Below are 14,399 nucleotides of genomic sequence, written 5' to 3' on the forward strand. Positions count from 1 at the left end.
TGACCACTGACTACCAACCTCTGCCCTCTGCAGAGGATCAGCTGTGCAGGGGCAGGGGGGTCGTGCTCTGAAGTGCCCTGTAGCATCCACTGGGTGCGCTGGCCCTGGAGTTTCCAGGGGGTGTAGGCCAAGGTCAGTCCCCACCTGTATTTAGCCCGGAGCCACCCTGCCTGAGCTGTAAAGCAATCTGAGAAGGCTGCTACTTGTGCTGGGCTTGGAGATTCCCAGGTGAAGCCAAGCTGTGAATCTAGGCCAGCTGCTGCTAATGCCGGCCCTGGGGCTCACTGAGGCCAGCTGTTGCTTGTTTGACAGGATTTAGGAAGCTGTGGAGCAAGACCAGCCATTCATGTGGAAAAGCAGCTTTGGTGGGCCTGTAAGTTGGGTGGGGCGGAGTCTCTGGGGATCTCCAAGGTGCGTCTGTGTTAGCCAGGTTGATGGAGTCTCAGCTGTGGCACCAGCCTGCTGGCCTGTGGTTCTTCCTAGGGAGGGCTCAGAAAAGGGACAATGGGCTCTACTTGCCCTGATGCCAGACATTACAGCCTCTCCCAGTATGTCACCGGTGCCCTTCAGACGACCACCCTAGTGCTGGAGCCCAGAGGGAGTGAGTCCGAGTAGGAGACTCCATGTGTGGGTTCTTCAGGAGGAACTGCTTGGGGCTCCAGCAGTTTTTCCACCAACTCAGGCCCCGCTGGTTTTCACAGCCAGAGCTTGTGGGGACTTCTCTTCCTGGCCCTGGAACCCTGGGCCGGGGGCCTGGTGTGGGCCTGGGACTCCTCCCCACCAAGGTATCCCTCCCGGATTCTTATCCACCACACGTGGGGGAGAGACCAGCCAGTTCTGTGTCTGCGCCCTTCCTACCACCTGGGTGGATGTGGTTTCTTTAATTCCACCGTTGTCAGACTTCCATTCAACTCAGTTTCTGACGGTTCTGAGTGATGGTTGTTCTAAAAAAATTAGTTGTAATTTTTTTTTTAGACAGAGGGGAAGGGAGGGAGAAATACAGGGAAAGAAACATCAATATGTGGTTGCCTCTTGCACACACCCTACTAGGGACCTGGCCTGCAACCCAGGCATGTGCCCTGACTGGGAGTCGAACCAGCGACCCTTTGTTTCTCAGGCCAGCATTCAATCCACTGAGCCACACCAGCCAGAGCTGTATTTTAGTTGTAATTTTGACGTGGTTGTGCGAAGGGTGGGCCAGGTCTGCCTATGCCGCCATCTTGACCGGAAGCTCCTGAACATGTTTCATTTTCAGTAAGACAGAAATGTAAATAGGGTTATCCCGTTACAACTAGTTTGAGAACCAAGGAACTGTCTTTCTCTGCGGGTTGTTTGTAGGGAAAGAGGCTATGGAAACAGCCGCTTCAAGAAGGACACAGTAGTTGGAGCATGATTTTATATGACACATATGTAAATGAGGGAGTAGAAAAGTTGATTGAATATCATCGCTGGTACATAATTAGGGCCTTTTACTTGCAATCTTACAGGAAACATACCAACAGCCTCGTGGTGTTTGTGATTGTAATGTAATAGCAAATAAATCTTTCTTAAAAATGCCCCTTCGTTAAAGCGGTAGGACTCCCAGAGTTTACTGAGAGTCGTGGTCGTTAATGACGGTGTAATTGCGACCATTTCCTAAGTTTCCACCCTGGTATCTCTGAGCATGCTTCTGGCACCTTACTGCACTGAAGGTGCTCGTCTAGGCAGAAAAGGGCACGTTGTGTGTGCCCCTGACACCCGTCAGGGACCCGCGGGCCCCGGAGCCCGAGCGCGTGCCTGCATGGGGCTTGCAAGGCCGGGCTCTGCGCCACAGCGTCCTTCTTGGTGTGAGGGTCTGCAGGCGCCGCTGGGGCTCCTGGGGCCGGCGGCCTCGGGGCGCGTGTTCGCAAAGTGACCCCTGCGGCCCCGACACCCCATCTTCAGACGACGGCTGGGAAGTCGGGGGGAGACACACGGGGGATCCCCCGAGGGATCCCGTTTTGGGGAAGAGCAGATGCCTCAGAAGCCTCCAGCAGCCTTCCTCTCGGGTCCCCGTGGCCAGAGTGGGTCACCGTCCCCCGCCCGCCCCAAGACGGGAGTGATCACTGTCAAAGGGGAGCGCGTGTGCCGGCCGAGCCCACTCACCCCCTGGAGTTCAGGGGAGACCTGCCTCTGAACTCCGTGCCGCCTGTCACCTGGGGAAGCAGGGCGCCTCTGGGCGAGGAAGAGAGAGACCGGGTTCGGGGAGACGAGTGAGTCCCTGGGCATGGCCGCAGAGCTCCGCCGGGGTGGGGAGGACCCCCAGCCCATCTCCCCTTCGGTGAGCTGCAGACACGTGAAGGACGGGGCCGCGTCTCGGGCACCCCCTGACCTGCAGGGCCTCGCGGCGCACCGGGCTGCGGGGGCGCTGGCTGAGCGCTGCAGCGTGCCCGGCCGTCCTCGACGCCCACCGGCACGGCAGTGCCCTGGCACAGCTGCCCCCGCGCAGGGCGTCTGCTCGCGGACCGGCGGGCTTAAATGCAGCCACTGTAGACAGCGATGTACTTTTATACAGAACGCAGGTCAGAGGGGACACGCATGTGATCTGTCAAGGAAAGGCAGTGGGTTTGCAGGACTTGTTCCCACCGTCACCACCTCCTCCCCCAGGGCGGACAGCAGCTCCTTTAATCCCCAGGGTGGGAATCCTTCCGGAATGGACATTAAGAGCTCTCGAACAGTTCTACCTTGTCCCTTTTTAGAAACGCTCTGCCTCCTGGCACCTTCCTCAGCGACCCGGGCTCCGCAGCGGTCGCCAGCGGGCGTGTCTCAGGGGCGTGCGTGCGTGTCGTTCCCGTCCATGTCTGCACCTGCTGGGCCCAGATGCGTGAGAACAGCCAGAAGCTCCCTCACCGGCGCCCTTGCCCGTCTCGGGCGCTGTCTCCTCTCTACCCGCACCATGTCCAGTCTCTCCGGCTTCTGGCGACGCACTGTTCTTGCCAGGGAAGCTGGAAACAAGACAGAGGCTCAGCAGTGTGGGTTCCGCTGCTGCTTCGCCAGACCGCTGTCCCCCCGAAGGCCTGGCCGTGGTCCCGGTCGGCCGACCAAAGCCCAGCTCCTCCGTGGCTTCCTTGTCCTGGGCCCAGAGGCCCGTCCGCACGGCAGGCGGGGGCCTGCTGTCTACCTGTGGGGGCCGGGCCAGGGCTGGGGCCTCAGTAGGAACTCCCCACGGACCGAGAGAGCGAGCCAGAGTGGGCCGGAGAGACGCTCGCGGGTGCCCTGAGGTCATCAACAGTGACGGCCTCGGTCAGACCGGGAACACGTGTGCGCGCACGGACAGGAGTACACGGACGGGCAGCCAGACACACGCACGCACACACACGCACGCACGCACACCCCTCCGCCAGTTCAGGCCACGTTAGCGGGTTGTCGGGGAGGGGGAGGGGCTGGCCCTGCAGGGAGCCTCCCGGCACATCTCGGGGTTCGTTCTTTGTTCCCTGCGCTGACGCCCAGCTTTGCCCGCTTCAGCGGGGTTCATCAAGGTCTGGGGAGCTTACTCCAGCCTCAACCTGTGAAGAGACTGATGTGTAAACAAAAAACATGTAAAATTCAAAAGCAGGTATACTGCAAGAATGAGTGACTTCACAGATCACTGGGGCAGGCCCCCCAAAGAGACCCCGTGAGAGATGAGATTGTTGCTCGACGAGTGAAGATCGAGAACCAGGGGGGTCTCCCCCCCCCCCACTGCTGAGCTAGCGGGGCCTGCGGAACGCCCGGTGCTCATCAGCAGCAGTAACTGTCACTCACTCTCCGGGCATCTCTCCCAGGCCCGGGGCCAGCGGCGAGACCTACTGGCTAAGGTTCGAGTGTTGTCTCCTGACTCTTCCTCGCCGAGGGTGCCGGCTCGCCGGCAGCGGGCACCGGCCTCCCGGGGTTCTGCGGCAGGCAGTCCCGCGCGAAGGTGCGGCGGCTCTGTTGTCTGACAAGACCTGCCTTCAGGTGCACGGGCGGCGTCTCCCCTCGCGGCCCCCAGCGGCAGGCAGAGGCCAGCCCTCTGCCCTGTGTTTCCCTGTGGACAGCCACATCTGAAGAACAAGGGGGTTCTCACTCGGTGCTGCAGACGGGGAGGTTTGATTCAGGTGCGTTCTTCATCTTGCCCGAGGTCAGAGCCCACTCTCCCGGTTTCCACTCCGAGTCCCTGCCCCAGGCCAGCGCACCGGAGTCGCGCCTGCCTCCCTGCTTCGTGACGGGAAGAGCCCGCCCGTGTCCTGGGCCCCGAGGACCCCCGCTGCTCTTCACTTGCTGAGAAAGCACTGCAGGTGTCACGGGCCCCCGGGGGTTTAAATGCCGTCCTCAGCGCCAGCTGCAGTAAAAAGGGTTCCTGCTTGCCGGTTCGGGGGGAGTTCTGTCTCCGCGCTGTCCCCAACTCCACGAGCGCCCTGCCGTGGCCCAGCTGTGTGCCACTGTCCTCATTCGCCCCCCCCCCAAGCTGGTGACGGGCATGTTGGACAGCCGCACCAGCTCTGTTTTCTGTGTCCCCCTTCACGCGGCCGAACGACTTCATTTTTCGGGGTCACGTCCCTCCGTGGCCGTCCTTCTGTGACGGCCGAGGACCCCTACCTCACACCGGCGCGTGCGCTCACCGAGACCCCGGCACGGCCGCACGCAGAGGCGGTGCCGCAGGTGGAACGCGGGGCGGCCCCGCCCCCGGGCTCGGAGCTGGCCGGGACGGGCCGGGAGCGGGGCAGGCCGGCCTCTCCCGGAGCCCAGCAGCCAACACGCTGCCGCTGTGGGTGCATTTCCTGCGCTCACGCTTCCCTCGCTGTCACACACCCCGCGGGTGACGCAGGTGACCTCGCTCCCGCGACCCCCAGTGCTCACGCCGAGGGGGGTGTGGTCTCTGGGGCGGGAAGGAGCAACCCCAGAGCAGCAGTTTTCTTCCCGCGGTGTCTGGGCTCAACACGCCAGCAGAGGAATGCAGAACTCTTCACATACCTGGCTTCCAGCAGACTGGAAGGGCCCGGGTAGGAATTTTAGTCGGATTAGCCAGAGTATGCTTGTCACACGAACAGTGCAACCTGGGGTAAACCCGTGGTTAAAGCAGCACCGTGAACTGGGGCTGGGCAGAGCCTGCACTCATCTGATAATACAGAAGACATTTCCGTGTGTTGCCGTGACTCGGGGGGGTGAGGGTTTGTGCCCTGAGCGGCTGCGGGGGTGAAAGTGGACCTGGGCAGACCTCGGGTGCTGGTGTCAGGATGGGTCAAAATGCAGTGGTCCCCCGGGTAGCCCCGGGAAAACCAGACTATAACTTAATTCAGAGATGCACCAAATTACAGAATTAGAGCATGCAGCACGTGAACCATGTACCATTGCCATCCAGGGGATCCTTAGACACAAGGTTCTCTGGGGGTCAGCGGGGCCCGTCCTCTCAGGTACACGGGGTCCGGCAGAAGTAGCTCTCGCTGGGGTGTGGTCGACAGGGTAACACATGGGCGCAGTAAGTTACAGTTTCAGTTTGAACACGTCAGCTCAAGTGTCATGTCGTGAGCTGGAGTGTGGTATTGTCATGTTACAGAATTACATGCTTATGGTTTTGTAGTAAAAGATTGTGAGCCCCGCCTGGTATGGCTCAGTGGACTGAGTGCAGGCCTGTGAACCAAAGGGTCACTGGTTCGATTCCCAGTCAGGGCACAGGCCTGGGTTGCAGACCAGGTCCCCAGCAACCGCACATTGGTGTTTCTCTCCCTCTCTCCCACCCTTCCCCTCTCTCTAAAAATAAATAAATAAAATCTTTTTTAAGAAAGACTTTGTAATACAGAGGGGGGCGTCATTTGTGCCAGACCCTGTGTGTGGCTGCCTGTGAGCAGACCGCTCCGCTCTGTGCAGTTGGAACTTTACACGCGGAGTGACGCACAGTCATTCGTGAGGCGGTAAGTTCGGATTTCAGCCTCAGAGAACCAGTCCCATCCCCTCCGACTCCCCTCCTTCCTTCCCCTTCACTCCCACATGGAATGCTGAGCTCCCACTGCACACAGAACAGTGTCTGTCAGATCCCACGCGGACAGACGTGTCTGATGAGCACACGTGAAGGCCAAGGAGAGCCTCCCGTCCACAGTCCCCTCTCTGGGCCTCCGGGCCCTCGGGCGGGCTCCCGGGCCACAGGGCGTCTCGAGTTGGTGGGGGAGGCGCAGCAGCGCCGATTGGCGGCCAGTCCCGAGCCTCAGCCCCGGGCAGCACTGTCCTCCTGGCTCCTCGGCGAAAGCAGGCGTGGCCGGTCACTGTGGGGACGGGCGCCCTGCAGGACGGCTGATGGGGAGCAGGAGGGGCGGGGGGTGACCGCTGGGGTGGGGGTTCAGGGTATGGGAGCTGCGCGGTGCCCAGGAGGGGCACAAGTCCCGTTAGTAAGCAGTTGTGGAGGTTTAAAAACTGAAACGAATGGTGGTTTTTCTCTCAGTGTGGATTAGATTCTCAGTCCGGTACTAAGTTGTGGGGACTTAACCACTTACTGAGCTATTCGGACCCGACTACTGACTGCGCAGCACCGTGCGGTGATTCTCTTGGTCTGGGGCGCCGTGGACGCGTGCCCGCGGCGCCGAGGGCAGCCTGCGCTGGAGCTGTGGGCCCTCTCTCCAAGGCGGTGCTCCTCGTAGAGGCCGGTCGGCCTCGTCTCGCTTGCACACACACAGCCCGCTGTCCTCGTTTTCGGGACAGACACAGTGAGCCTGGCGGCTTCACCCGGCACAGGGATCGCCCTCGGGCTGTCCCCGTGTCTCTTCTTCTGGCTTCTCCGGAGCCCCCAGGCGTCGGTTCTTTCTGGTTCTCTCCACGGGGGAGGGAGGGGTACGGTCAGGGCGGCGGCGGAGTGGGGGACCTTTTCGTGTGACGTTTGATCAGGGCCTCATCAGCCGGTGCCAGACTGTCCGCCTGGCTTCTCAGCGTGGACCAGACTCTGTCGTTTAGGGGCAGCCGTGGCTCCCTGTGAGTGCGCGTGCCCGTGTGCAGCCTCCTTGTTCAGACAGGCCCTTCCACGTGGGTCCACCCTGCGCAACCAGCCGCGCACCCTCACTGCAGTGGGGTTTTCGGTACTGCTAGTCTCTGCAAGTAAAACGTACTTCGTGATTTTTCTGGGAGGGCTGTGCCGTAGCTCTCTGGAACGGCTTCAAACCGCGTGTTGTCCACTGTAAACTGTTGGGAGCCCGCCGGCGAAGCCCGAGGCTTGGGAGTCCCGGTGCGGAGAGACGACCCGTGTTGCGTTTGCCCCCGCAGGAGGATCTCGCTGGCCACGCCGCGGCAGCTGTACAAGTCCTCCAACATGACGCAGCGCTGGCAGAGGAGGGAGATCTCCAACTTCGAGTACCTGATGTTCCTGAACACCATCGCAGGTGAGCCTGCCCCGCCCTGGCGGGGCGCGTCGCTGTTCCGCGGGGCGCTGGGGCTTCAAGGGTGCGTGCTCCTCCCTGGCATCCAGGCGCAGCGTGGGCCCCGACATCACAGCCCCCTCCCACGATGCGGCGCCAGCGCAGGGACCGGCCAGTTCCAGGGCTCGGGCGCACTTGTCGTCGGAGAGACTCGTGCTCGCTGCTCTCCCTCCGCGCGCTCTCCACCGACAGCTGCATCTGAGGGTTAGAGTCAGCACCCCCCACCCCCACCGCTGCCGGGAGTGACGGGAAATAATGACGGGGAAACGTGATTTCACTGCCTTGTTGTTGCGCAGCAGCGGTGAGACAGGCGAGCAGCAGCAGGGCCCTGCCTAGTACATGTGTCACCTGCATTATGGCATGATTGGGTTACAGCTTTTCTTCCCCTTAAAATCTTCAAATAAAAATACAAAATCAGATTACATGTCTAAATGATGAGTCACCGCCATCCACCTCGGCAGAGCCGTGCTTATAAATTAAAAGCAGGCAGCGCTCTGTGTTCCTACCTCATCGGGGGTTGCCAGCGGTTACGCGTGTCGCAGAGACTGAAGGGCCTCCTTTTTGTGAGGGGAAGCTCCAAAAGACCTCAATGCACGTTGAATCACAGTTTCCTTGTGTAGACCAGGTGCCGTGAAAATTCTCTGCGGTCGGATGGATCTAAACAACTGCTCGCGCCCACATGCTCGCCCCCCACCCTTGCTGTCCAGGACGCACGCTCAGAACCGCGAGGGCGCAGCCGTGCCCTCTGACTCCTCACTTGCCCGGATCGCCGTGACGTGCTGGTCTCCGTGCACCCACCGCGTTTGTGTGAATGTGGGTGCTGGCCGTGTGTGCTCAGTGTGGGTGATAGGTGTGCATGAGGGGAAAGTACTCAGTCCGTCAACATAAAGGCACAGAAGAGTTGTTTGAAATGATTCTGCGTTGTAGTCATTTAATGTTCTGATGTCAGTGCATTCGCTAATAAGACACTAGAAGTGGAGCCACAGGGCTGTTTCAGTAAACATATAAAACTTTATTGTATGTTTTATTTATACTTCTCCGTCATGTACATATGTCTTCTGATATCTTCATGACATATTTTACATATATTCGTATTATTTACATGTCAGTTCATACCATGCATACACCGTAAACCTATTTACTAGTGCGGAGAGAAAAGGTGAGTGTTATACTACACATACTGTCATGTTGTTAGGACTACGAGACACACCAGACCATAAGACACACCTAGGTTTTAGAGGAGGAAAATAGAAAAAATTTTGAAGCAAAAAATGTGGTAAAATATTTAATAACCTGTGACCCCACTCCACCGCCAACTCCCCCACCACAGTGAGCCAGATGAGCTACATTCAGACTGTAAGACGCACCTCCTTTTCCTCCCAAATTTGGGGGTGCATCTTACAGTCCGCGAAAACTGCAGTAACGGGCACATACAGATGGAAGGAGCGACAGTGTCCCAGACACAGAGAACTGCACGTCACTGGCCTACTCAGGGGGGGCGCATGAGGTAGTGCAAGGAGCCTGAGCTTCGGTGGGAAGAGGGGAGGGGCGGAGCCGCAGACCTGCCGCACCGGTGCAGGGCGGAGGGCGGAGGGTGCAGGGCGCAGGGCAGAGCGCACAGGGGGAAGGTGGAGCTCTCGCTCTGTCCCAGGGGCTGTTAGCCCTTCCGAGGCCCTGTGTGCTGCGTGCGGCTGCCGGATGACACGTGTTTGGGCTCTCGCCGTCTCACCTGCTGCTGTCACTGTCTTCTTGACTTTTTACATTGTTTGGGGTTTTTTGGATCATATCAGCAAAATTTTGCCCATTTTTAGTAACTTAGAATGTAGGCATCCTGTAATTAACTATCCTAGAAATATGTTTACATTGTAAAAACCGAATACAATATATTTTTTCAAATAAAAAAAAATGAATCAATATTTTAATCACTTCTATGTAGGACAAGAATTCATCCATTGCTTATTTTTGTAAATAATTTACTACCCAGAAGCCATATTATTGTTAAACTCTTAGTTTTTGGAGTTCATCTGTTTTTGCATAAAAGACTTCAGACTCCGAAAATTTTGTTGTTCGCACAATATATCATTTTCAGCCACATGGATCAGTGCCTGACTTTTGGGGATAATACCCTTTTGCATTCTCACACCGAGGCGGGGGCTGTCGGGAGCACCCACTGGGACCGCGCGCACCGGAGGGCGCCGGAGGCCAGCCGCAGGGGGCGCCGGGAGGGCGGAGGGGCCCAGACCGCGTGTTCGGGACGGAAGCGCAGAGCTGGCGCACTTCCACCTGCCGCGCGCACGCTGCGAGGGAGGGGGCTGCAGGGAGGCCCGGGGGGCGCGGAGCCTGACCCGAGACGCTGAGGGGCGGGCACAGGGTGGGCTGAAGGGAGCGCAGTGTGGGACTGAGGACGACCGGAGCGGCGACTACTGTGGGGGGGGAGTTGGGACTGAGACAGCGTTCCGTCGGGGGCGGCTGCCGGGAGGGGAGGGCGGGCGCCAGGTGGCTGCAGAGTCCGTCCGTTCGCTCGTCCCCCGCGGAGTAAGCAGCCGCCGGGCGCGCTCCGTGCTGGGCGCCCATGCCGCCCGGGAAAGGAGAGAGTGGTGTCCGCCCACCTTCCGCGACAGGCAGGGTGCCCCAGCGGGGTCTGTACGAGTGACGGGGACTCCTCGGATCAGCACCCAAAGGCGTTTGGACGCCCCGATGGGGCCGCCGCTTACAACCAAGAGGTCGGGGAGGGTTTCTCTCAGGTGGCACCTAAATTGGGAATTGAAATGCGAGCAAGAATTCGCCAGAAAGCAAGCAGAGGGCATTCCAAGGAAACAGGAAACGCGCATTCAGTGGGACCCGGGTTGGTAAGGCAACGTGCGTGATTCAGCGCCTCGCGCTGCCCTGCGCGACGGGGTTCGTGCTGCACAGCCGTTCAGGGGCCCAGTTACGCAGTGACCGCGCTTGTAAGTCGATTGGAAGTGAGACTGGTGGTCTCCTGAAAGGGCGCTGGAATTCCCAATGACAAATGCCCCAGGTCATCCAAAGCCAAGAAATGGTTGGTTTATGTCTTCATCACCATTTTCTAAACATTTCTTTAATTATTCCTAATCTCAAGATTCAGAAACTAATAATATTCTCGTTATTTTTGTTTGGTTTTATTATTTCTTCTCAAAACATTTCTTAATGATATTAACAATATTAGCATCAATATTCAGAAAATACTAGTAAATAATTGCTAGCATTTATTGAGCAATTTACAGCTAAATATTTGTTCCCAGTGCTTCGTGTGTGTTTACTCGTTAAGCCCCAACAGCGACGCCAGAGCTGGGTTCTGGCCGCATCCCGTGCCGCGTGCGCGGTGACGGCGCGGAGCCGCCCGCTCAGTGTGGAGCCAGGGCTGTGGAGGGGTGGGCGGGCGCCCCTGCTTCAGGGGGTCCGGGGTGCGTTCCAGTCCCCCCCCCCCCGTGAAAACCCAGACAATAATTTTCGACAGTTTCACTCGAAGCAGCCTGTGAAGTCCGTGTGAGGTCCGTGTGAGGTCCGTGTGAAGTCCGTTTGAGGTCGTGGCTTATGTAGACACCAGGAGGCAGGCCTGGGATCCCCTGAGGTGTGTCCCCCGGGATCTGGGCCTGCAGGAGCCCGCTCAGAGCAGGGAGTGGCTGCCGGAGGGCCGGAGCGTGTCTGTGGAATCGCCCTCCGTGGGGCATGGAGAGAGGAGAAGTGGGACGGCAAGGCCTCGGCAGACCCCACAGGGAGCCGGGAGCGGGGCCACAGCCCGGCTTTACCAGGAAGGCCCCTTGACTAGGAGTCTCATCCTCCTCTCTGACGTCCCTAAACTTTGTCACGCCTGCTCGCTTGCCCGTTCTGAACGTCTCCGCATGCGAGCGGCCAGCCCCCGCGACCCCTCTTCAGCGATCAGGCGGAGGGGGCCTGTGCGGGAGAGGGCTCTCCTCCTGGGGCAGCGTCTCCCGGAGCCGGTGTGCCTCTCACGTCACCTGGAGCGCCCGCGGACACACAGTCCCTGGCCTGTCCTCAGAGCCCGGATCCCTGAGGTTGGGGGCAGGGCTCTCGAGAATTGGATGCGGAGGCCCCTGGTCCGGGGTCCACCTTCCGGGAAGCCGCCCCGCACCCATTTTCCTGCAGAGCCTGTCCAGGAGCTGTGCTGACCTCCCGGAGCAGCCGCATCTCCTGAAGCGCCGCCCGGCACACATGCGGGCCCTGCGCTCCTGGGCCTTCAGCACTTTCTGTCTGCCCCGCCTTCCCGCTGGGGCGAGGGGCCACCACGGGAAGAGAGCTGCGGCCAGTGAACACCCCCCAAACTGAACGGACTTCCTAGTTACGCTCTGTGAGTGTGTGCACACGTGCTTTTGTGATCGGGTAAGCGAACCCCCGAAGTCGATGGATGAGGGATTCGTTCAGTTCCCCGGATTAAAGAGAAGAGTTCCAGAACTGGGATCGGACTGCGAAGAGGAAACGATGCTTTCTGGCTTCACATTTTTAAAGATATGGGTCAATCTGACTTAAATTTACACTGTGTGTTCAAAGACTTTATTTTCTAATAAAAATGTGAAAATGTACCCTCAGATGTATCTTCTTTCTCTAAACTGTTACTTCAACACGAAATACAAAGGACGTTTTATGACCCATTTCTTGCTCTCCATTTTTTGAGGTCTCTCATACTCGGCCAATTTTGCTTTTCTCCTTTCAGGAGGCTTTTAAAAACCGGACAGTCTGTGAAGTCTATGGCAGCAGTTTCTCAGTGCTGGCGTATTAGGTACTTCAGACCGTTGTGTGGTGTGTATGTATGCATCATTGCATATAAACACACACTTTATTTTATGTATGTTAATTTTACAAAGATCCTTTACTTAGTGAAAAATCTGTCAAATAATCAGAAACCATAATTTTTAAAAGATGCCTAAAAGCCCATAAATGTTTTATGGCCTTTCTTTCTATTTATAAATTTAATAAATACTCATTATAGAAAATTAGAAATATGGAAAAGTGTAATTAAAAAATTACGCGGCCTGGCCATGGACGTGAGAGGTGGCGCTGCCGTGGTTTGACTCCCTTTCTCTCCCCTGGGGACCCGCCCCACACGGGCTCCGAGGCGGTGTCTGTGTCACCGAGTGTCCTAGGAAGGCACGGTTTTAAAACTGCATACATGCCTGACGTAGGACCGTGGTGGAATGCATTGCACTATTGCTAAGCACACGGATTTTTTTAATTTTCAAAGAACATTAGGTTTTGGAAAATGGTGTAAATGAATTTTAATGCTGCTTAGATTCTGACTGGAAATGCGGTTCCTCCCTCGAGTTCCTGGAGCTGACCTGATTCCCGTTCCCCGTGTTCTGAAAGGTACAACCTGTGCCTCATTTCATACCTTATTAGATAATCCCATGAACAAGATGTTAAAACCTGACATCTTTGCCTTAAAAAAAAAAAAGCAGCCTGGTTGCTAACGCAGCTTCGCGTAAATGATCCCGTTAGGTTTGAGATTTTTTTTAAGGTTTTTGAGTTGTTTTTCATGTGATCGGCTAATGAATTCAGCACAACTTCCCCCAACGCCAACCTTTTTCTCCTGCTTAGCATTTTCCACTTTTTTACTCTGTGATGTACAAGTCCTCGCTGGTTAATTATGTATATATTTAGCTGCTGCATGCGCTGGGCTTATTATTGTCATCTAATTAGATGTAACTTGAACTGCTTGCTTCCAGAAAAATCATTAAAAATTCTTTCCTAATGACCTCGAGATGACAAAATGTCTGTAAAGTGTGAAGACGCAGACGCGCGCAGGAACACCGCTCTTAAAGAGCGTTAATCCAGACGCCGCGATCATCTAATTAAACAATATTCCGCTGTCATTAACGTTCCCACCAAGGAGTTGCAGTTCTAATTTCTTTGTCAGCTGTCTCTAGATCACTTTACCTTCCAAACTGAAGTGCCATATGAAAACATTAAATTGGATGGTTTAATTAAAAAGTTTTTTTTAGTGAAGAAACATATCCAGTGTTTCTGAGATCTCATTTACTGCGCCTCGCTGTTACTGCTGGAGCAGATCAGTGTCACAGGCTTGCGATTTTTAATACTCGTCGTCCGAGATGAATCCTTACGAGTGTAGTTAGTAGAGAAAGTCTGCACTTACTACACTGCTGGAAAAGGAAAGAACCTTACCAGTCACCATGCAGGGTTATTTACTGAATTCCAGTTACTCCAAAAAGAATTAAAGGTGTAGTTTACACCTTTATTCGAACAACTGATAAACGAGTTCCCAGAAGCGCCAGAACCTGACGGGTATTACTTTGGAAATACTTTTTTTTTTTCAGTTAATTTAGTGAACATCATTTTCTTTTCATTTTGCAAAGGTGTCCAGTAAAGTGATTAGAGCCACAATACTAGTTTACAGCTGGAACTTGCGACTGCACAACCCCAGCGCGCCACGCGGTCGTCCTCTCCACCCACACGCCTTTCGAGTACACGGTGCGCTTTCCAGTCAGATCAGAGGTGCCCATCGGCGGTGCACGGTGCGAGGCTTCGATGTGGACACTTTTGATGCGACTGTCTAAGTACATTGATTCACAAGTCTTGTATCTGTTGGAATTGAAAGGTTGCTATAAGCTTTAGGGATTTGGAAATGGCTAGACTTCCCCTCGCACCTGTTCTCCGCAGGCCTTGCCAGCGCCGTGGAAGCCAGGGTCCGCCTGGGGGGCTGGGTGGGTGCGGCGGGCTGCGGCGCTCCCCCCGGCCTGGGTTGTGTCTTCGAGGCGATGCCTTCTCGTCTTGGCACGTTTTCCAAAAATACCTTTATTTCTTTTCCCTTATGAGCAAGTCATTTCTGTTTAAAGGCTAGTGTCTTCAAGCATGGACTCCATTTTTGTGCTTTTTGTATTTATATGCTACCTTTACATCCTGAGTTCATGTAATTTGGCTTTTCATTTATTTTGACAGTTTTTCCATTAGCATATGCTATAGAACTTGGTCAGAAAATTTAAAAATAATCATGGTGTCTAATTTTTGGCTATTAAGTTATTTATATAA

General features: G+C 56.1%; 1 protein-coding gene across 8 annotated transcripts in view; it reads left to right on the forward strand.

The window, feature by feature from the left end:
- Nucleotides 1-14,399, forward strand: part of NBEA (neurobeachin) — a 446,461-nt gene that overhangs the window by 364,324 nt on the left and 67,738 nt on the right. For all 8 annotated transcript variants that reach the window (XM_045839137.1, XM_045839139.1, XM_045839138.1 and 5 more), the window contains one exon: nt 7,225-7,340. In XM_045839137.1, the coding sequence (XP_045695093.1) occupies nt 7,225-7,340 (116 nt within the window). The remainder of the gene's footprint in view (nt 1-7,224; nt 7,341-14,399) is intronic.

This window comes from Phyllostomus hastatus, unplaced genomic scaffold (genome assembly GCF_019186645.2).
Source record: "Phyllostomus hastatus isolate PE091 unplaced genomic scaffold, TTU_PhHast_1.1 phas_contig_29, whole genome shotgun sequence".
NCBI lineage: Eukaryota > Metazoa > Chordata > Mammalia > Chiroptera > Phyllostomidae > Phyllostomus > Phyllostomus hastatus.